Source organism: Botrytis sinoallii (assembly GCF_014898435.1).
Source record: "Botrytis sinoallii strain Bc 23 chromosome Unknown BSIN_018, whole genome shotgun sequence".
Lineage (NCBI taxonomy): Eukaryota > Fungi > Ascomycota > Leotiomycetes > Helotiales > Sclerotiniaceae > Botrytis > Botrytis sinoallii.
Genome location: NW_024066045.1, coordinates 34,062 through 58,092, shown reverse-complemented (window position 1 = coordinate 58,092; position 24,031 = coordinate 34,062). Strand labels below are relative to the sequence as shown.

Sequence of the window (24,031 nt, the reverse complement as noted above, 5' to 3'; positions counted from 1 at the left end):
TTATTTTTATATTTAAAAATAATGATATTCATTTTGACCAGAAAAGACAATACAGCAATCTATAACTTGTATCTACAGGATCCATAGATATACATAATACGTATAGCAAGATTCGAAAGTATACTTTTATATATAAACAATATATTACATAACGAGTTTGTAGAGCATATATTGTAATTATATATCAACCCAAGGCATTTTTCGATCTGTCCATAGCAGCATAAACAATCCAATCTGGTAAGAATGATATTATAGCGTTAAATAAGTGTATTAAATAGCAAAAAGAAAACTCTACCAGAGAACTTAAATATGTGTCACTTGACTTAAATTCACTTAAGATTGTTATCTTTGCTAATACCTTTTTTGTAAATAATAAGGACTATTTGTTCCAAATAGACTATATGATTGTTATAATGGATAAATACAATAATGCTAATATTATTCATTGGTCATCTATTAAATACAAGAGAGTCACACACAGTGTTTTGGCATCCGAGTTATATGAATTAGTTTAGGGATTTGATATCGGTGTAGCAATTACTTCTACAATTAGCGCCATTCTCGGCAAGAAGATTCCATTAGTTTTGTGCACTGATTCCAAATCATTATACGATTTACTTACGAAATTGGGAATGATTAGTAAAAAGAGATTAATAATCGATATTATAACACTACATCAATTCTACAAGCAGAGGGAGATTGTTGAAGTGATTTGGATTGATGGTTCGACTAATCCGGCCAATGCGATGATGAAAGGAAAGCTATATCAAGCTCTTGCTAATCTGATCAATACAAATAAGATCGATATCAAAGCAATAAAGTGGGTGGAACGGGATTAAAGGAAAGAATTGGTTCTGCTGGTAAGAGATTAGGGACTTTAGCCAGCAGATAGAGGATTTTTATGATTTTACGAATTTCTTTTCAGCCATTGTATTTAAAGCTATAAAAGAGAGTTCCGAGTGTGTGAACAAGGGAATTCACTTCAAAAGAATGACTTCAATACAATGGCTACTGTATCAAAGGTATTTAGGCGAATGCGAAGGAGACTAGCTCTTTCAGTAGTGCCTATATAAGGCCTACTACTTCCCCTCATTAGCTAGCTCTTTAGACAGAATACAATACAGACATTTAGGGGCCTACTAATGATAGTGGGAACCACGTCTCCCGTATTCCTGATCTCATTATTGAACCAACACAATTTTTATAAATTTATTAATAACTATTAAAACTGTATTATAAATATTCTTATCTAATTTCGATAGGGGTAGATTTATAATAAAATCTATAATTATCTCTTTTCAAGGTCTATAGGATATAAAGAGGATTTGCAATTTGTTATAGGGTTTATGTTTTTTAATAATAGTCCACTAATATATTATGTATATTTTAATATATGTTTTCATATTTTTTTTTATTAAAGGCTAGAAGTATTTAGATCTTAAGATTTCTAGAGTTTTAGAAATATCTCAATATCCATCCGTAGGATTATCGTAATAGGCTTCTAGGATCTCTGTTCTCAAAGTAGAATCTGGCGATATATAGGTGTTCCCATTATATTTAAAAAGTCTATTGACGCCTATCTATTAAGATAAAACAACTTTAGTGGAGTGTAGTCTTTAATTTAGATATTCTTTATTCTTTATAAAATCATTATCCGCTTGAAACTATAATAAAGCATTTCTTATTATCTCCAATACTAGCTCAAATACTATTTTGTTTTTTATTAAAACATAAGCTATCCAATGTGATATTGATTGTTTACAATTAGCTTCAATTAGTAAACTCAATTATTTATGGAATGGTAAGCTATATTCTTTTCTTTGTAAGAAATCTATAATATTATATAAAGGCTTTGTTTTCTTGATGGGGAAACTTTGAAATAATTTTATAATTATCGATTTATTCTTTGGTTTATTTGAAGGATCGGAAGTATATTATTAATACCCTTTATATCGATAGTGTAATCGGGGTGGTATGATGGCCTATTTGTAGAATTTAATTTTCTCGCTTTATATATTATCTCGAAATTGTATACAGCCAAAACCTTTGCCTACCTTGCTTATCGACTATTCAGGCTTTTCTTTGTTATAAAGTACTAGAGGCTATTGTAATCCGACTTAACTATGATAGTATGTCGACTCCTTATTGTATAGTAGTGTTATTATATAAAAGTAATATATATTGCTAATAATTCTTAATTGTGAGTGAAATATCGCTACTCCACTGGATTTAGCTTTTTCGAATAGAATGCAATAGGGTGCTATTGTTGGACCAATGTATCTTTAATTCCTTTCGAGAAAAGCTATGATAATACGTAATCTAATATAAAGATCGAAGTATTGATTTCGATTATTATATAGAGTAAAAAATCGAAATGCTGGAGAATAGATATCGATATAAAAGCTCTCTTTAATACTTCGAATGCTTTTTATACTTTGTTAGTTTATTTAAACTCGACCATCGTTTTCTCTTTCTGTATTTCTTTCATTAACACGGTCATACCGTGGGTTATTGTTGAATAAGCTTTAATGAATCGTTGATAAAAGTTTGCGAAGCTAAGGAATACTTGTATATCCCTTAGGCTATTAGGTGTTGGCTATTCCGTAATAGTTTGAATATGCCCGGGTTCTATCGTAACCCCTTCAGCTGAGACAACGAATCCTAAGAATTCGACTTTGTTGATATAGAAGATATATTTCTTTAACTTTGCAAAGAGCTTATACTCAATAAGATATATGAGTACTTATCGGATATCTGTTGTATATGTAGTTTTATCTTTGGAATAGATTAGAATATCGTTGAGGTATATTATATATATATTATTTGTTAATTCTGTTAGTACTTGATTGATATATGTCTGAAATGTTGTAAAGGTATTAGTAAGATTGAAAGGCATTATCTTATATTTATACTAACTATATTGTATACGAAACATTATCTTCTATTCATTGCCTACTCTTATATAGATACGATGGTATATATTTCTTAAATCTAATTTAGTGAATATAATACTTTGTCGGAGTTGGTCTAGGGATTCATTAATAAGGGGTAAGAGAGTTTGATTCTTTTTTGTGATTCGATTAAGCCTTCGATAATCAATATATAATCGATAGCCTCCCCCTTTCTTTGGAATAAACATAATAGGAGCTCCTATCGAACTGATGGATTTTCTTATCTACTCTTTCTTTTAATATTTATCTAAATATTCTTATAGTATTACTGACTCTTTCTCTAATAAAGAATAGATTAGGCCCCACAAGGGGGTTGAATTGAGCTCGAGGTTAATGCGGTGCTTTATAGGATAGTATTTGAATAAAAGGCTATTTTCTTTTCAAAGAAAGCTTTCTTATATTCTTGGAATTCCTCTAATATCTTATATGAGATTAATACGAATATTAAACAGCCCCCTTTTATTTTTGAACACAATATCATTTTATCCAGAAAGATTGTAAAGACCACTTTGCTTTCTTTTATTTTCCAATAAAATTCTTTTATAGGAATAATCTTAAGTTTATTTAAGGTACAGTGATATCAAAATAATATCGATTTCCAATCGATATCAGGATTAACTATTTATAACCATGGAAGATCTAGAATAGTATCTATTCGTAATAGATCCAATACCGCTAATATGAAACTATAGATATAGGTTCTCCTTTCCCCTTTTTCATTTTTTATTTTGATAGGGAATTCGTGGTTTCTATACAATGCAATTGCAATACCATTCGCTGATATAAAGGAAATGCTTTTCTTGATAAAAATCCAGTCCCATTCAATACACTTGCTTTGCTGTATAATATTGGCTTGCACTCCCGAGTCGATAAAACACCAAAGCACTATCGGTTTGCTGTTATTATTAAAGATCGCTGTGATTGTGAAGATTGTTCGCCCTTCCTTGTATAGACCCAGTATTAATGGAATACTCATTATAATTGCTGGGTCTAGGTGTTTCCTATACGGATAGTTTTAGGTGGGTTATTTTGATAATCGGATTCTCTATGCCTCCCTCCACAATATCTGTATACAACATTATTCCGATAGGTTATAATGTAGTATCTCTTTTGTTAGTATTTATAGTATATAGCATTCCGAACACAATCCGTATACAGTATCTCAACGGGATATTTCAGAGCCTTAGGGGGTTCCCCTCGAAAAGGTTGGTTGAATTCTTAAACCTTTGGTTTAATAATTAGAATCGGGTTGTTTTCCAGATAGGGATGTTTAGAAGGGTTTCTATATTGAGAGAGTGATTAATTGTATTTACGGGATTACTGTGACTCCCCTGTATCTTTTCCTCAGAACAATTTCTCTATACTTTCTAATTTACAGGTTTATCTTATAAGCTCACTGCACAACTCAGATTGTTATAAGAATTCCGAGATTTTTCTGGCTATACTAAGTAATAGACCTATTAAAAACCTTTCGACCCAAATACTCTCCACTTCCTGCTCGATATCTTCTTCAAGGTCTTTTAGATAGATTACAAATGCATTCACAATTTCTCTTTTTCTTTACCTTGCATACATAATCTTTTGGATTGCTTGTTGCTACCTAATCCCTTTATCCATAATAGTATTATATATATACTCCCTGAAGTTTTTTTAGTTTATTTCTTTGTAACTCGATTTGCTTATATATCGATGTTAAATCGCTAGAGACTGTCTTTCGAAGTATTGGATAACATATTCTATCTTTTTTGTATTAGTAGGAAAATAGTATCCATTATCGCTTCGAAATATAATTTCTGCCTGAAAAAAGAAGTTTTTAGTTTTCTCGATATTCTTTCCTTTATATTGTTTTAATCTCTACAACTTCAATGGTTTTCCCAAATTAAGGTTGATAATCTGATAGATTGCATTCGGTATGACTGCAGGTTGGTTATACTCGACCAGGATAATTGTATATAAGATACAGTCCATAGCCACTTTATAAGCTTCTCTCATAACTGTTATTTCTTCTTTCATTTCTTAAAGTTATTAGATTAACAATACATCCTCGCTATTACTAAAAAGATATAATAAAACCAAATAAGTGTTACTGTTGATACCCTGCAGAAATTGATCGATAATTTCATTGGATTAGTCTTGAGTTGTATTGCAAGCATCCTGCTTTTCCTTTGGGATAGATGTTCTTCTTGTTGAAACTATAATAATACCAATAATTACTCGATTAAGAAATAGTTGACGGATTGCTTTATAATATGAATGAAAAGAATTGTTAGAGTAGATAATAGTAATGAATCAATTAGATATAATATAATATAAAGATTTTTTATTAATTTCTCTAAACTATAAAAATTCTACAATTTATAATTATATGCGGGTTGACGTCGGCCCGGGGTAGGCCCGCAGGGCTACTCACATGTCCTCGCCAGCCCTTACGCGGATTGACTGTGACAATAAAAGCTAAGATTATAGCAATAAACGAGGATATAAAAGAATTAGCTTGAATAAAAAAGCTAATAAAAGATTTAGAAGAATACTTTAAGGAAAAGCTCTTTATCCTAATTTTATATTACAATAATATTAATAGAATTGATTAGATATAAGAGAATAAGTTCTATAGTAAAACAAAGCATATTGATATTCGATAATACTATATTCGAAAAGATATGATTGATATCAAAAAACTACATATCATATAAATTCCAGGAACTAAACAGACAACCGATTGATTGATTGATTGATTGATTGATTGATTTCATTTACGTCCATGTTCAGTCTAAGACTATATAGGACGGCTAGGCCTCTAGAGGCTCTAGCAGGTAACTTTTTATTCTATAAAGATGGATATATTCGATTTAGGGAAGTGAAAACAAATGTGGGGACCAGTGCCCACTTATTATACGCATTGCATGTAATAAGGAAAGGGAAGTATAACACTCAAGAAATTAGAAAGAGACTCCTCCCTTCTTCTTCTTCTTCTTCAATTACTATTCCTTCCATTTCTGCAATAACTCTTTCTCCCTCTATTATTGCATCTTCTTCTTCTTCTACTACCTCTCTTTCTCCTGTTTCGTTTTGTATCAGAGCTCTAGCCAGATGCCATGCCCTTATAGCTATTTTGGTGATGTTGATGAATTTGATGGCTAACTCGATACCAATTTTGGTATGAAGTAGGAATTGTATAGTGATTTTGGATAAAGGTATCTCCTTAAAGGTTTCTTTTCTTTCAGCTTTATATATGGGGCAGTTAATAAGGAAATATTGTGGTGTCTCGATATTATTACATATATATTTGTTATTGGAAAGTTTGAAGCGATGTAAATAGGATTTAATATATCCATAACCTAATTTGAGTTGAAAGAATGCGCTGGCAGTGTTTCGATTGGTTCCGCTTGATAACTTGATTTTCGAGCCTATTTTCCAAGGAAATAGTTTCGAGTAAGTTGATGGGGATTGGTTTGATCTGAGTTCGTATTGATTGAGAATATCAAGCCATTGATCTGAAGCATATTCCTTAACAATCATACCTAATAGTCCAAAGCTTGTTTCGTTCAAGATGGATTATATTGTAGTTGCTTCCTTGGCTAGCTTATCTGCTAGCTCATTTCCTTCAACTGAAGTATGACCAGGAATCCAATTTAGCGAGATTTCGGCTCCTTTTGCTTTGATAACCTTTGCTGCATTGATTGCTCTTATTTGGTAAGCCTGTCCTAGATAATCTGAAGGAATTTTTAGGCGGTATAGATCGACTTGATTGTTTGAATAGATCTTGAACTTTTGATCACTGTAAGTAATAGAACTAGCATATTCGATAGTTTTTGTAACTCCAAAGAGCTCTCCATTATATACCAGTTGATTAATACCAATATTGCTTTGCTCTTGATATAGAATTCGATTATTTGACTGTATAGCCACTATACCTATCCCGATGCCAATTCCCTTTTTAGTGGATAAGGTATTAGTATAAATATAGATGATATCCTTATCCCTATGTTTGAAGACAATATTATAAAGAATAACAATATCTTCTTTTGACGAATTGCTAATGTTGATTTTGAAAGGGATATCTCTTTTCTATAAGGGAAAGTTAAAATGAATAATCTTTTCGAGTGAGGAAGGATTGAAGTTCTGGTTTATCGATTCTCTGATTCTATCCAGTTGAATAGGTTTATATCGTTTTCTTCGAGGTATCGGGATCACTCCTAAATCGGCTTGATATTGAGCTGAAGTTTCTTTTTCGATATTGATTGAATACTTTGGTGATAACTTAGCTAATCGGAAAGCGTATTATCTGATATTTGAATCTAATCGGATTTTGAAAGGTTTTAGGCCGGCTTCTACTTCCATTAGAATGATTGGAGCTGTTTTGAATACTTCTAATATCTTGCAAAAGGCTAGGTTTTGAAGTGATTATATTATATTCTTGAAATTAGTTTGATCTTTCCATTAAATTATTGAATTATAATTAGTTATGCTAGTCATATATACTATATATAGCTGTCTGAGGGTTTTAGGACTAAGGCCTTTTTCGGTATTAGCTAATCGGACTATTCGATGGAAGGCTCCTTTGGCTTGTGTAATTCGAATATTAATATATTGATTGAATTTGAGATTTAGATCAAACCATATTCCTAGTTATCTAATTAGGGATTGAGATATGATTGTTTCGGAATTGGGTAGTGTGATTAGATAGTTTTTTGTTAGTTTTGATAACGAAAAGTGTATTAGCTTAGTTTTCGCCAGATCAAATTGAATAGAATTTTTCGAACTGAGTTTGTAGATTTGTTTTGTAGCTTTTTCTAAAGATTTAATATTCTTTTTTTAAGTGAATGAATTAATGATTAGAGTAATATCATCTATATAAGAAAGAAACTTTATTGAGTTGGATAGGAAGAGGTTCCTAATATATATAAAGAAGAGGATTGGGGAGATTGGGCTGCCTTGTGGTATTCCGGTTGAAATTGGCTTGAAGGATTTGGTTTGACTATTAAAGGATAACTTCAGCTGTCTCTACTACAAGAATAAAGCTATCCAGAAGATAAGATTTGTTAGTAGTCTTAGCTTCTTGTAAATATCCAATAATTGGTTTCTTGAGATGTGATTAAAAGCTCCCTTTATATCCATAAATAGTACTGAGATCTTCTTATTAGCTTGCTTGTTTCTTTCGATTTCTATGGTTAATAATAGTGCAGTATCAATTGCTGATTTCTTTTGCCAATCTCCCATTTGGCTTTTATATAGAAGATAAATAGTTTCCGCTAAAAAATCTAATTGTTAAACTAGAATCCTTTTATTAATTTTTCTAAGATAATTTAAGAGTGTAATTATTTTATATACTTTTGGAAGTGAGTAATTAGATTTTGAGGCTTTTTTTAGGATAGTTCCAGTAACTTGTTTCCAGTATTTAGGGTGATATCCAAGATTAAGAAGTTTGCTGAAAAGAATGAAAAAGGTTTATGGGATTGCTTTATAAGCCTTTATAATGATTTCTTAAGTAATTCTATCTGGACTAGGAGTTTTTCCTTATATTTTGGCTAAGCAAGCATTGCTTAATTCGGTTTGAAAAAGATTAGGTCATTCCCATTTCTTGGATTGTTTATATCCTTCCCATTATGGTTTTGAAGTAATAAAAGGGGGTAGGAATAGAGTTGATCTGAAAGCAAAGCACTTTTCTTCGAAAGAGTTTTCTATTGAAATATCCGATATCCTTTGATCTTGAAAGTCTTTAGTATAGATTATTGCTTTGAAAATTGTCTGTATATTCTCCTTTTTTAAAAATTCATTTCAATAATTTTTCTTTACTGTTTTAATAGCTTGAAAGTACTTATTTCTAGCAATTCGATATTCTTCCTTAAAGCTAAGGTTTTCTGAATTTGATTCATTTATTTGCTTTGTATTTCCTAGCTCTTTTTGAAGATCCTTCAATTCAGATATCCATTATGGTTTAGCTCTTTTAATTGAAATAACTTTGGGTATATACCTTTCAGTTGCTTTTTGAATAATCTTTGTAAGTTCACTTATTACTTGATCTAAAATTGAATAATAGTTATCTTTATTTTTCAAAAGGTTTAAGGAATCCTCTTCAGTTAAAGTGATTGAATCTAAAGTAAAAAGAATAGGGGAATATAAGAATTCCGATTTGAGTATTGATTCAAACTTTTCCTAATTCGCTAATTTAGTATTGTATCTAACTGTCGATTCAGCATTAAAGGTAGTTGGGATTTCTTTTCCTTTTAATTCGAATATTATTCCTACATGGTCAGATTTTGTATCTGAAAGCGTTTGCCAATTGTAAATTTGAAAAGAGATTCCCTCTAATGCTAGTGTTAGATCAAGAACATTTGGATTAAGAAGATTAGTTCGATAGAAGGTACTGATTCCAGGCTTGTTTAAAAGAATAAGATTCTAATCTTCAAATCATTCGGTTAGTTGATTGGCGTTTCCGCTTTTCTTGAAAAAAGGATCCTATTATGGGTGATGGGCATTGAAATCGCCTAAGAGGATGGTATTTTGTATAATAGATATATTATATAAGCATCTTTCGATTATAAAATTATTCTTTTTAGCTTGATTATCTTCATTATATATATTGATGATTTGAAAGGTTTTGTTTCTATTTTGATAATTGAAAATTTATATATCAGAATCTATTAAAAATCGGAAACTAGGTTGATTATAGCTTAAAGAGTTTTTGATGTATATAATAGTATACATGGCCAGTAATTAGGGTTGAATCTTGATAGTGTTTATATGAAATTGAAATATATAATAGATCTTGAATTTGAGTAATCGATTCCATTCTTGATAATCCAAGATTCTTGAATCATAATAAGATCGATATTAAGCTCTATTACAAACTGTAGAATATTCTTTATAGCTTGTAAACTCCTGTTAAGATTTATTTGAAGAATTCAAATGTTAGTATAGCTTATAAATTAGTGTTATCTGCTTTTTGTTAGATTACTTAATAGATTTTACAGATTCTTGAATTTGCTGTATGCTTTCCTTGGCAATTCGAGTATTTGGTAACCAGGTATTGATAGAACTTTTTTTTGATATCACAAACTACACACAAATATACTAATATTATATGTTTGCTTCTACAAAGTCTATAGAAGGAATTGATTGATTGATTGATTGATTGATTTAATTTAACGTCCCGCTTCAGTCCATGACTATATAAGACGGCTAGGCCATAAGGGCGCTAGCGGATAACTTTTGAAATACACAATGGGAATGAAATAATGGGGGAGGTGAAAACAAATACTGGGGTATAGCGCCCACTATTGTATGTAGTCCATACAATAGGTTTTGAAAGGGATTTTACCCCTCTCTATAGAAGGAATTCCTTCTATAATATATATCTTGATATCCAAATCCTTGGTATTTTTGGTATTATATAATTGATTTAAATTCGTAAAACTTTTCTATTCTTGTACTAATACCAGCAATATATAATCATTTCCGAATAGCTAGCTTTGCTTCTAATTTTATTACAAAAGCAATCACTATTGCTCTTTTCTATTGATATACTCTTTTTGATACTAGTGTAAGCCAAAAAGGTGTTCCTATAGACTTGAAATCCGGGTTGAAGGTTTTGATTTCTTCGAGGATGAGATCCATTTCTCTTGGTTCTGAGAATTCTTTTATAGGTATTTTATAAATAATAACCTTATACCATTCTTGATCTTTTTGAATCCTTTTGAATTTGATAAGGTTGCTCCAAATTGTCTTCTTTTCTAATAGAAATTGTGATATAAAAAGAGCATTTGTAGTAATTATTATATTACTATTCAGCAATAAAGTTACTACTACTATAACCAAGCCTTTGATTTCAATTTTCTGAAATACTTCGTTTATTTGGTTTCGTATTGATATAGGCAAAAAGGAGATAATATTTGTAATCTCTAATTTAATTAGGATTAGGTATCTTTGAGTGATTTCAATCTTCTTATCTATTGGAATAAGCTTAATAGCTTTTCCTTTACTAACTAGATTCCATTCTTCTTCTTTTACTATAATTACATAATTAGGTTTAATTAGTATTGTGGTGATTGGGATTGGATTTTTGGCTAGTGTTTTAGCTTGCAATTCGATCTTCCGTATAGCTGATTCAAAATAAATGATTTGAAATACAATAATATTGAAGGCTGTAGTAAGCTTTTCCTTTTCAATATATTCTCTAAAGATTTCAAGAAGGTTTAGAAACTTAAATTGTTTGTCATATAATTGAATAAAAATGAATACTAGTAATATAAGGTCTTTTACTTTTAGAATTGCTTTCTTTAATGTAATTAATTTGTTTTGTATTCTGGGTTGTTTGTTCTGATTGTTAAGGGATATTATAGGGCCATGTTTTTTATTCTGATTGAATATATAGGTGATATTGATTGTATCTTGAATAATAAAAGGGTCATTAAGTAGATTGAACTCTTCAACTCTTCTTCCAGAACTGATTAGCTGATTGATTGATAGAATGGGACTAGAGATTTCGAATTGGGGGTTTTCAGAAGGCAGGGGAAAGCTTGAAGGTATTGGGGTACCTAGGACAACAATAGGATAAGTGTTTGGTATAATAAAGGCTTCAGAAGAAGCCTCCATCATAACTGTATCCCGAAGTGTTAATGGATTATTAAGACAATCCATATTAGAAGTTATATTCTTATTTTGGAGGTTTGGAGTGAAAATTTTATGCGAATTTTCGTATAAGTTTTGTGTTTAAAGCGCCGACAACAGTATTACAACAACTACTGGTCAGAATCACTTAGGGACAATTGCAATCAATTTGGTTTAATAACTATAATCTAAATCGATTGTGAAAGGGTCGTATTTCGAAGAAAAAGTTTCCTTCGAAATTTGTTGTGAGGCCAATCTCGAACAGACAACCGATATCCTTACAAAACAGCTCATATATCCTGGCTTTATAATTTTTAAAAAAGATCTAGAATTGAATCTGGAATGCTGAATACAAATACATCAAAGAGAGTCAATAATTGCATTTGATCAAATCAGTCACTTTGATTGATTTGATTAATTTAAACTAAATTGACTAAATTGATCAAATTGACCAAATTAACCAAATTGACCAAATTAACCAAATTGACCAAATTGACTAAATTGATAAAAATCACCAAATACACCTATTTCAACAATTTCATCAGGTTTATCAGATTCACTATATTTACCAGATCTATCGAATTTATCAAAAATTGTTCAAATTGATTGAATTGATCAATTTATTATGAATTGACCAAATTGACTAAATTGATTATTTTAAGAAAACCATATAGAGTAACAGATAAATTGGAGGTCTGTTCACATAAGATTGGATTTGGATTGTTTACCATACTAAAAAGGTAACCCTACAATCCGAAGATAACAAATCCAAAGCAATCTGTTGGTATATATACGAAGAGGATTATACAAAAGCAGATTGATATTTGAACTGCTAGATGGATTGGATCCGACCTGACATGGGTAGGGAAAACAGGATTCAGATAAAAAGTACTTTTATACTGCAATACGATATTAAATCATAAAGCTGTCGAACTCTACTGGAGACGTAGATACCATAGACAACTCTGGAATGTTGGTATTGTTGTAAGAGTTAATAAAACTCTTTACAAATATATATATATAGAGAGTTTATATAATTTAGATAATAGATTTCTATTATAAAAAGGATATTGGAAATCATATGTGTAGTATATATATGGTATGTGTATATTACTATAAAACTCCTTCTTTGAACTTCCCGGATATATAGAATCGATATATATACTTTAAGATATCACTCCTTATGTATAACTTGCTGTCTATTTCTGATAAATTTAGTTGGTTTTTTTTGTAAAAGAATTTACTCTATATTTAGAGGTTCTATATTGAACCGAATCCTCTTCTACTTGTATCTTGATTTCTTCTCGAATAATTGTATCAAGAAATATTATAAGCATGCCTAATGTATTATAAGGGATCTGGGGTACAATATAGTTGTATCAAGTTTTTATGGTTTAAGTATTATCCACACCAAACGCAATGATCAGCCTTATACGATTATTGTTTTACAAAAGGTTCTTGTAATCCTCTAACACCTTATATCCCAGGATTCACTTTGTTTCTATTGCAATGGAGCAAAGGAATCAATTCAAGCCTGAGCCTAGGAATTGCTTTTTTATTTTCAATTATAATTTGAAAAAATTGTTGACAATCATTTGTTATCTACTTCCTATTTTTATAAGGATTGTATAACTGTTTCGCTCCTATTGCTTATACTTCTATAATGTTTTTGTCGTCTTGGGCATACTTGCCTTGATACCCTTCGATGCCTGAAGCGCTTCCCTAGCCTTGAATATATTAGTATAGGATTTAGTAGATCTCTTTATAATTATTCTTGTAATTAATATAAAGATTTTCTATAAAAATCTGACTTATCCTATAATCTTGATTATATTATCAATATACACAGATCTTAGCTCTCAGTACATAGCGACTTCGAAAGCTATTACCGACGATTTAAATACAAGGAAACAACGATCCACTGCTCATACAATACATTCAAATTCCCTGAGCATATTGTGTATTGCCATAAAGTCCTTGCGATTTATGAAACCTGGCCCCTAGATATCAAGCTCAAATACTTACTCTACAATCAAGTAGCTCAAAAACGATTACTGAAATAGCTAATATATATACCAGCCAAATTCATTAAATTTATTACTATAACAGACTTCTATAGAAATATATATTCTAAAATATTATTAGAAGAATAAAAGAGAAAAAGAAAAGGGATTAATTGATCTAGGTGAATATAAATAGAGAATAGGAAGAGATAGATTTAGAAAAGCTATATAGAAGAAAATTGAAGCATGCGATATACTATATTATAAGAGAATGTATACAAAAGCTATTCTTATAGAATAAAACAGTTTTCAAATAAATATTATATAAGAAATCGGAAAGTATACACAGAAGTACTTAAAGAATCAAAAACAAAAATGTAAGTACACTAGTTATTGCTTGAAAAACTATTGAGAGTATTGAGACCCCATCCCTAGAAAAGAAGGATCATATAAATTAAAAGATCACCCTACAATTAGCCCAACTGTAATGCCCCCCGGGAGGCTTGTCTATACGGCCTGGTTGAAAATTACTAATAATAATAATAATAATAATATACAGATCTTAGCTCGTTGGTATAACTCAATTCTGTTTTGCTCAAGGTCTTAATACACATATCGAAACAAAAAGACCATTGTTCTCCGTAAGGAGTGGCTGGCTCAGTGGTAAAGTGATTGGTGCCCACTTCTGCTCAGAGCCATATCCCGATCGATATCTGTCTTTTCGAAGCCTAATCACCTACGAAACCACAGCTCATCATCCGCATACAATCAAAAAAAGGCGTCGTGCCCCCTTCCCGATCCTCTAGCCCCAACATAGAAAAACCTCCACTCCATCACCACCCCACCTCCCCATCAAAAAGTAGTTCCACTCACACTTAAGCAAGTACAATATACCTCCCTCTCTCGATAATAATGATTACCTGCTTACAGCAGCCTACGATCACCTCGGCCTTCAACAATCCGATCACTCTAGCCTTTACCAGCCTATAATCACCCCAGCCCTTACCAACTGACAACCCTTACCTTTTTACAAAGGCCTTGAACAATCTCTAGACTATTCAGTATGAAGTGAGTTGGATAGCTCAAATTTGCAAATTGGAATGAAGTGGAACGGCGAAAGCGCTTATAACGTGGTTGCCCCGCTCGCCATTAGCATTACAACTATAGAAGAACGGAACGCTTGGCTATGCCAGCAATTGTATATATATAGAATTGTTAGTTTAGTCCATCCCTAGTACCCTCTGGGAGGTCGTGGCGAGCCCCTGTGGCTTGCCCCCCGGATGTAAATTAATATAAATAAATAAAATAAATACACATATCGATTGTATTTGCGATTTTTAAAATCACTCATTGCTTTTCATCCTTTTTGTAAAATTGATCAGTTATTGTTTTGTAAATAGATCGTATATTATCGTCTCCCCCCGTATTGGTTATTGCTGTAATCGTTGTCGTTGTTGTGGGAGCGATCGGATCGCAACCCGGCGCGCTCAGCAGTGCGACAGGATGCTCATGACCGCACATTGACAATATCATGGTAAGCCCCTTGGGCTATTTCTAGAATATATTATAATGAAGTGAATTGTAAAGCTATTTGTAATTAAATATATATGTTTAGAAATATTAAGATGTCTTTTATAAGTATAGAATCTTAATATTTCTAGTATTTAGTTAAATCAGATTATTAGATAAGTATTTATAAGTAGGGGAATGGTAGATATCAATATTTTTTGAGTATCAAGTTTAATTAGTAATTAGTTTGGTTTGTAGATATAAGAAGATAGCTTTTATTTTAGTAATAAATTTTTTAGTATCTTGTATAATAGAATGAGTACTCTAGAATGGTATAGATTTGAAATTTAGATAAAGGTAAAATTTGTAATTCGAGAAGAATAAAATTATTTAGATATTTTCGGATTAAATATTGTTAATAAAGAATTCAATAAATAGGAGTTATTTTGTTTAATTGTTTTATAGATAAATTATATATAATTGAAGATATTATTCTAATGTTATATTAGCTTTTTTAATTTATTTATTAGTAGTAGTAAATTCTTAATCGATTCGACCTATGTAGCTATATAACTAAAAGACTATGCGATACGCCTATATCTGATTTTAATTGATTTTAAGATAGATAGAAAAAGAAGAATAAAAACTTATCTCTTCTTCAAACTTTTTAATAGAATCCTCAGGCAACCTTCTGAGTAGCCTTTTCAAGTTCTTTGAGCTGCTTATATTGTAAACCTGTTCTGTCTAAAAACTTTCTATCCATAAATCTCTCCAATATATCTATAAAAACCCTATACTTTCTATTCTGTTATGATAATCTCTCTCTTTCTATCTAACTCCTTTCAAAATATTATAAAAGCTATGATTAGTTATAATATCGTATTCTTTCCAAAAAGTTATTTTTACTTTCTAGTTCTTCGAGTTCTTTTTGGAGGGTCATTACCCTATTATAACCCCCTAATCTATTATTTATAAGTCTTATATTCATCTTCTTCTAATATATATTAATAGTATATAATTTCCTCTTAATACCTATTATCTTCTATTTCCTTTTGTATTATCGAATTATTCTATCTGTATAGAAATGATAGACTTTATTTTAATGATATAGGAGACTAGAGCTATATTATAGGGCTAAAGTAGTTGAATAAGATCGAAATAATAAATATAATGATATCAGGGTATTATTGTTTTAGTAATATACATTCTATATTGAAAAGTTATTACTCCTTCAGTTATAGTCGATAGTATATCGTCTGTTATACAAGGTAATATCGAAATTGATATTTTCGCAATAATATTGTATACTAATGATGAAATGCTATATGCTCGAATCAGTGTATTATTGTGAAATGAAAGGTCTGGCTTTTCTCTCTGTCTGTATAGAGTAGTTGTAAGTATATCGGTAGAATATTAATTGCTATATATATTAGTATATCTTTTATAAAATATTTCCTGAAAAAAGTAAGGCCTTTTGAAAAGTTTTTATTCTTCATTTTTCTATATCTAAGAATCTTCTTTTTTATAATTGAAATCTCTTCATGAGGCCTTTGAGTATTAAAAGATCCGGATTATTATAGAAATCTATGATTTAATTTCTTTTATTAATTATATTCGATATAGTAATCTTATTATTGATAGTATTGATATTAGTAGTATTGATATAAATATACTAAATCTTTCTTCTCGATATCGATAACGATATTTTCCTAATCCGGGTAGATATCAATTTAGCAATTTCGGAAAGGGATAGAGGTTGATATTCTGCTTTGAATATAGTAAAGATTAATGGGTTTTTCTAAGAAAATCTTTCCTTGGTTTTTTCGTGTTTTTCATTTATTCATTAATTTCGAAATAATAAGTAGTTAATAACTTAATTTATTTATTTATTTATTTATAGTGATTAACGTCTTGTGGGGGACCTCCCTAGGGGTATGAAAGATGTGGCTAGATCTAGAGTTATAAATACAGAAAGGTGTTGATGTGTATGCTAGTAAAACCTCATAGGGTAAACCCAGTTCTTTTTATATATTTTAAACAAGCTAGTGTAATGTTTGCAAATAGGGCTGTTTGATTGGCTCTATATTCTTAGTGCTTTTTGTTACTCGTGGAGAGGAGCGCTTTGATTGTATGATTATTTTTGCTATAAAACCATATGGGCAGGAGCAGTGTGTATAGGTGTGTTGCTTCAAAGAAGCAGGTGTGTGTGTGATGGTGCTTTATGGGAGCGGAGGATTCGGTTATTGGGCTGTTCGAGAGGAGCAGCCGGAACGATGGTTCCGCTGAGTAGCGGAGTGGCGTATAGGTGTAGTGGTGGTGGTTGGAGGGGGGATCAGTTCCCCTTCAGTATTCGATCGATTGCTTTTGCGGTTCATAATAGAAAAGCTTTATTAGGGTTAGCGGTAGATTGTCGGAGCTTAGTGGAGTTGTGTCAAGAGGTTCACACTAAGGTGGCCTATGAGGCGGCATATAGGGTGGATCTATGTGGATCAGATCGCTATAGCCTTAAGTCGTAGAACAGTGGGAGAGTGGCCCGATCACTCTACCACTGAACCAGCCGGGCTCCTTGCGGAGGACAATGGTCTTTTTGTTCAGAGGAGTTTCATATAAACAATCTATTATTTAAATTCTTTATAAACAATTTCTTCTTAAAAATTTAATAAAAATTAACTAGAACTCGCTAAATATATTTTTAAATTAAAAGTAAATTAAATACTGATTTCTTTGTAATGAATCCTAATAATCTATATATATTAAAAATAGAAGTATTTGAGAGTTAACACTCAGATTATTATTATTATTATTATTATTATTATTATTAGTAATTTTCAACCGGGCCGTATAGGCGAGCCTCCCAGGGGGCATTACGGTTGGGCTAACTGCGGGATGATCTTCTAATTTACATGATCCCCCTTTCCTAGGGATGGGGTCTCAATACCCTTAGTAGCCTCCCAAGCGATAGTTAGCACACTTGCGCTTTTGTCTCCGATCCTCTGAGCACTTCCATACGCGCTTTCCGATTTCCTATATAGTATTTGTTTGAAAGCTACTTTATCCTGTAAGGGTAGCTTTTGTATACATTCTATTGTAACATGATATGTCGCGTAACACTCAGATAAATAGAACTATTACTATATTTAGTTATAAAATTAAAAGAAAACAATGAATAAAGTTATCATTAATTTATATTAATTTTAAGAAATTGATAAAGATTAGTTGATTCATTCTCAATATAAACTATTATCATCTAGAATTTATATTCAATATTTATTAAAATTATAGTGATAAAAAAGCCCTAGAAAGAAATACTGATAAATTACTATAAGTGATAAGAGCGCCTATACTCTATAGGCCTATTCTTTAATATATCTAGGATACTTCTAGAGAGATTATAGATTAGACTTTAATCACTATAAGTAAATAAATATAAAATAGTACAACTATTAATTGATTTATAACTGCATAATAAACAATTATAAAAATTCTGAAATGTTACATTTGATATAAAAACCAAAGCTAAATTGTTTTAGATCTTTTGATAGCCCTAAGAAGATATATACCTCGAAATCCAGCTCTAAATTATGTTATTATTGAAGGGTCTGAGTATGAGATGAAAAATACTAGTGTTTTCCAGTCCAGCATGTTCTACTAGGGTCACGTGTCGTGCTGCACGCGCCCGCCGGATGAAAAATAATAATCAATCAATTAAGCAAGTTGTTAATTCTAAGTCTCTACGTATATTTGGAACTTATGTAAAGGCTTGTATCACAATACTACAATTATCTCAATCCGGGTCGAAGATTATCTTCTGGAATGTGAATTAGAGGAGGGCGACTGTGAAGTTTGATGGGGCCGTCTGGCGATTAAATGTTTGAAATGGAAGATTGGAGTCCCATTCCAACATCTGCAGCCAACTCGCATAGGAGGCTGCCCATCAATCAGCAGGATAACCAATATTCAGTTGTCGCCGGCTTTCATCAGGCTGCCACGACGGCGAGCAGGATCAGCCCGACAAGCTGTGTCGCCCGCAAAGGAAGCATGGGTGTCGCTTTCGAAGGCTGCACTGTGGCTGTTCAAAAACCTTGAGGAGAAGCTGGCACTCGGTAGCTTGAGATATCGCTTGCAGCACGATGAAGTTTAGCCCTCAATATAATTAATTACTAGACTAGCAAGATCTTCGTGGCAACATGATATCGTCTCTTTCTATGAAGCTCCTAATCAAACATTGAGACTTGATATATCCTCATTGCTTACCAATTTTGGAGTCCAACTCAAGGAACGCCTTCCCCGATCGCTGCAGATTATGCTCATGATACAAAAACTTAACGACTCACGTCATCTTAGTACATATCTCTCTGATCACTGTTCTTACTGGTCTTCCCTGATCCGGATTCAGTCCACTCTATCTCCGTATTCACAACAATATTATGCAGTGGTATTTCATTACTCCCCACACTCTCCGCATCGTGCGCCCTCACAGTGGCCCTCACATTACTTCCCCCTTTCCAGTCCCCTCTCTCGTCGCTAATTCCGGACTCCGCAGATAATTTACGAAACGGCCTTGAGCCTTCTCTTATGTTTTTAGAGCTGTCAAACTTCCCACTAGTGTGGATGCTCTTCTTTGGTCCGCCTGATCCGCCGATTGTTTGTAAATGTGGACCCGCAGAGGAAGTGCGTGCTTTCGATGACCGATTTAGAACGCTTGCTATACCGAGCTTTCGAGCGGAAAACTGGACGAGAGGGCCCAAAGTTGGCAGGCAGGCGGACATTATTCCCGAGGCTGATTCGACTACGCACCATACTTGCGCTGTTGCTAGTGTCCCTGGAAGTAGTCAAGTTGTTAGCCCCTAGCTCCCGGTTTGTTTGCTCACTGACTGGATGATTTTGGCAAGGACACGTACAAGTGATGTCTGCAGGCTGAAATTGGAAAAGAGTCGTGAAGCGGTAAATACTAGTGAAAATAACGCTGGCCATATCGTTAGTGCTGAACAAATCTAGATGGATGCACCAGATTATAATTTACAAACTTCCAAGCAAAAACACAAATGAGATGTGTGTCTTCTGCATGACACTAGTATGTAAACCCCAGACTTGCTGCATGGGCAGCGCCAAGATCGCTACATCGGTCAAGATATTAGGAATAGCATTTCCAATAAAAGATGCTTTCAGATTGATACAATGACCCTCAAGAGTAGGATTCCAGATCTTCTGGATTGGAATACACTGGAAGACCGACACCATAATGATGGAGATACACCATGCCACGGAAAGGCCGCCGATGACGAGTGATCCGATCTTAATACTGCGGACTGGGAAAATGCGGCGGTACATCAATAGCAGCGATAGCTTAGTGAAGCATACACAGGTGACGTATAGACATTCAAATGCTATTAGCGACTATATCTATGTCAGCTAACATGATATCTCAAGGAGCGTTTATGAATATCTTCACCTTCGCGTATGATATAATCTCGGGGGTGCTCAGCGCTGTCGTATGTCGTCCCAGTCCAAAATACAGTCCTTTCAAAGGTCTCAGCGATTTGGAGTTTATGCCAGTTTTAGAAAAGCATACCAATTATACATGTTGCAAAAGCCATGAAGAGAAAGAACTGGAAGTAGTCAGCTCACGTTTCACAGGAAAACAGGTGCAGTAAGCCGAACTTACCAAAGCAATATGTATCATAATATCATCACTTCCATAACCAATCCCGTTCATCCGCCGAGATATGAATCGAAGTATAACAAAAACAACTGCAAGCAAAACGATTGCGACACTTGTAGCTCTGAGTTCAGACTGTCGGTTGTCTATGAGGCCTACTTCCGCCATTTCGACACCTATCAGATCGGTATTGATTTGATCAACTAGAAACTAGAATTTCTGTAATATATAATATGGCGTGAACTACTACGGAGAACAGAACATTCTGATATCTTTCCCCTTTCTTTCGAAACTAAGCTTGGGGGATCCCGACTATGGGACTTTTGTGACAAAGATTATGATCTTATGTTAGGAACAAGGGTTGATGGCTTTACTACGGTACCACAGGACCAAAAGGAAATAGTAATCCACGAGCGTGTGCGAGCCAGCTATCATACTACATATTGGTCTCAAGGATAAATACTTGTAGTCCCTGTTCTAGGATATCTAATTTGTTAGTCAATCAGCTCGAAGAAATAACCTCTTTGTGTTATTTGATTGGCTGAAATATAGATCGTGGAGCGACAAGGAGGGTGGATCTCAGCCATGTGATCCACTGCACGTGATCCTGACACGGCGCCGGAACCTTTTCCAAGCGAGGCGCGACTCTCTAGCAGCAGTTAAAAGTAAGTCTCCGAAAGGCTCGACTGGTAGAATTGGCCAAAATACTATTGAGGACCTCACTTACTCGAATCCATCAATGCAATCAAAAGAAAATTTAGTGGCACTTCCATTTCTAACATTTCATCGAAGGCTAATAAGTTTTTGAGTGGAGCATTGACCTTCTAAATTCTATTGTGGATGTTTATGAGGGAGAAAAAGGAACAATAATTGAACAATTTTGCAACTGTCTCAAATTTTTAGATTGTCCGACAATAACCCTTTTATATTTCATCTATTGGCGAGTATCTTTCCAAGTACCCTAGAAATGATCCTTGCAGAGTCTAGTCTGACAGCCGGTAGTTCCCGCAGCGTTATGCACGACCGAGACTATTTCCGCACGGAGCTCTATCAACCGCTTATCTATTCCCGCTCTTGGGTAATGATACAGACTCCCAAGTCCCGTGCAATAGAAGTGAAGCAACCATTTAGCTTCCATGTCCCAATCATACCGGTGGGTCAGGCCCTGCGGGACACAGTGATCGCCACTTTAACACACGCTAACAACCATGATTGCGACACAACAAGTAGGGTTGGGCATATATGACATATTACTTTTGTTATCTTCGTTAAGAAATTATAAGGTGTAATATTGTATGTCTTTTGTCACTGTATCCCTGCTACTACCCATTACCCATCATCGAAAGAAGAATGAATTTGTGTCGTGTGGACCCGGCTATTAGCGTCATGACTCATGACTCATAAAAGTCCCTTTCGCATCGTACGTACGTACTTTGAATCATTGAAAAACATTGCTTTCTTATGCTATGTAGAAGTTCTTTTGTTTTCAGCTTAGAATCCCTGGAATTTCTATCTATGGTGTTTCACGATTCTGTCGACAAGCCGTGATCCACTGAAGTGACTTTTTCCACTGAGGGGTATGAAGGAGGACTTTCTGGTTGGTTTACGCTCTTGAGATATCAGCTGGCGAGCTGTGTGGAGTATATTTGATTGTAAGTATAGCTAGTTTGTAGTAGAAAATAAGTAGTAAAATCAGCTGGTTCGTATTGAATTCCTTGGCCTGGCTTCATATCTGGAGATAGTCAAACTTCTAATCTCTTGTATCCTTTTCTCTCCTGAAAAACTTGCAAATTTAGAGAAGTAGATATATCTGGTAGTAACCTGCAGTTCTATCTAAAATGTCGACTGAAAAGTCAACCATCCTGTTCGTGCCTGGAGCATGGCACTTTCCTGCCAGCTTTGATGCTGTGAGAGAATTACTTAAGCCCCTAAGTTATCCAACTGAAGCTGTGGCGCTGCCATCTGTTGGAGCCGAGCCCCCAAATAAAGGCCTATCTGACGATGCTGCTCATACCCGGGCTGCCATTGAGAAGCTGGTCGAGGCAGGAAAGAAAGTCGTCCTCGTTACTCACTCATATGGAGGGGTGGTTGGATCTTGTGCTGTCGAAGACCTGGGCTTTGCTCAGAGGAAGAGTGATGGGAAGGAAGGCGGGGTTATCAACTTTGTCTACTTGAGTGCATTCGCGCTGCCGAAGGGCGTCAGTCTTCTTGATGCTCTCGGAGGTAACCCGCTTCCTTGGATGAACTTCAAGGTATAAGTACTTTCAAAGTATCAATTCATTTACTAAAATTCCACAGGGCGACTATTGCTATGCCGACACTCCAGGGGATATCTTCTACCACGACCTATCATCGGAAGACCAACAGAAATGGATTGCGCAACTCTCACATACCTCCTCTGCCGTCTACGGTGGCAAATCAACACACGAGCCTTGGAACCATATGCCATGCACTTACATATTCTGCGAGGACGACAAGGCAATTCCCCTTGCAGTGCAGCAAGGCATTGCAGCGTCTATGGGAAGTAATATCACGACTTTCAGCATTGCCGCGTCGCACTCGCCATTTTTGAGCACCCCTGACAAGGTGGTGCAGGGTATTGAGCTAGCTGCGAAGCTTGGTTTGGAAAAGAGCCAGTAGATTGTAGCTTCAAGACTTAATCATAATGGTGGTATATAAGAGATACGGAAACGGAGGAACCAGACTGGAAATTGTACGCACACCTGAGCATATATCGTTCAGGGCAGACTAAAATCGGGAAACTGACATGATTGGCCAATTTATGTGAGAACTCGCGACTTTCATCACAAGTGGCCGAACTGTTAATCACAACATAACAGAGTTGGAATCCTCTCAGCAGGCAAGTGTGGTAGATAGCGGGCAGAATATCATGATTTGGGGGGCAATATAGCTGGGTAATCTCCCTTTAGGAGCCATCATTTATTCTTTCAATAGTTGATCGAATTCAAAGCTAGGAGCTATTAACACCCACAAGAAGAAGCATCAAAACTCGAGGTCTGGCCCTCGATGGATTCGTAGAAGTAACCGAAGTTTTATTGTACTCCTGTGTTATATAATCATATATCTCTATAAGCATATCAAATTTGTCAATTAGTATATTCAAACTCTCTTTTGATAGATCATAAGTAACTTGATGTGTAAAACTTTTAATTAATTAGGGCTTAGTTTTTGCGGCTAGAAAGAAGGGAACTTAGTTTTTCTAGTCGGACAGACAGAGAAAGCTTATAAAATAACTTCAATTTGATATACAACTCTATTTCTTATATAAGATATATATT

The 24,031-nt window shown here is 33.7% G+C and overlaps 2 protein-coding genes across 2 annotated transcripts; one reads left to right on the top strand and one right to left on the bottom strand.

Annotated features, from left to right (window-relative positions):
* Positions 1–19,129: 19,129 nt before the first annotated feature.
* Positions 19,130–21,715, bottom strand: EAF02_009005 (uncharacterized protein). Its single transcript, XM_038905053.1, has 7 exons — positions 21,460–21,715; positions 20,739–21,381; positions 20,646–20,682; positions 20,526–20,593; positions 20,097–20,470; positions 19,975–20,039; positions 19,130–19,895 (listed from the first exon to the last, which is right to left on the bottom strand). The coding sequence occupies exons 2-7, from the start codon at positions 20,898–20,900 to the stop codon at positions 19,414–19,416; spliced, it is 1,188 nt and encodes a 395-aa protein (XP_038754950.1). The 5' UTR covers positions 20,901–21,381; positions 21,460–21,715; the 3' UTR covers positions 19,130–19,413.
* Positions 21,716–22,570: 855 nt separating this feature from the next.
* EAF02_009004 (uncharacterized protein) lies at positions 22,571–23,372 on the top strand (the record flags this gene model as incomplete). Its single annotated transcript, XM_038905052.1, has 2 exons — positions 22,571–22,984; positions 23,031–23,372. The coding sequence occupies 2 exons, from the start codon at positions 22,571–22,573 to the stop codon at positions 23,370–23,372; spliced, it is 756 nt and encodes a 251-aa protein (XP_038754949.1).
* Positions 23,373–24,031: the final 659 nt, after the last annotated feature.

Coding starts and splice junctions, on each gene's coding strand:
- EAF02_009005 (XM_038905053.1), bottom strand. CDS start 20,900: ATGGCGGAAGTAGGCCTCATAGACAACCGACAGTCTGAACTCAGAGCT. Junction 20,471..20,525: donor AGATTATATCATACGCGAAG/GTGAAGATATTC, acceptor ACATAGATATAG/TCGCTAATAGCATTTGAATG. Junction 19,896..19,974: donor TCAGCCTGCAGACATCACTT/GTACGTGTCCTT, acceptor GACTACTTCCAG/GGACACTAGCAACAGCGCAA.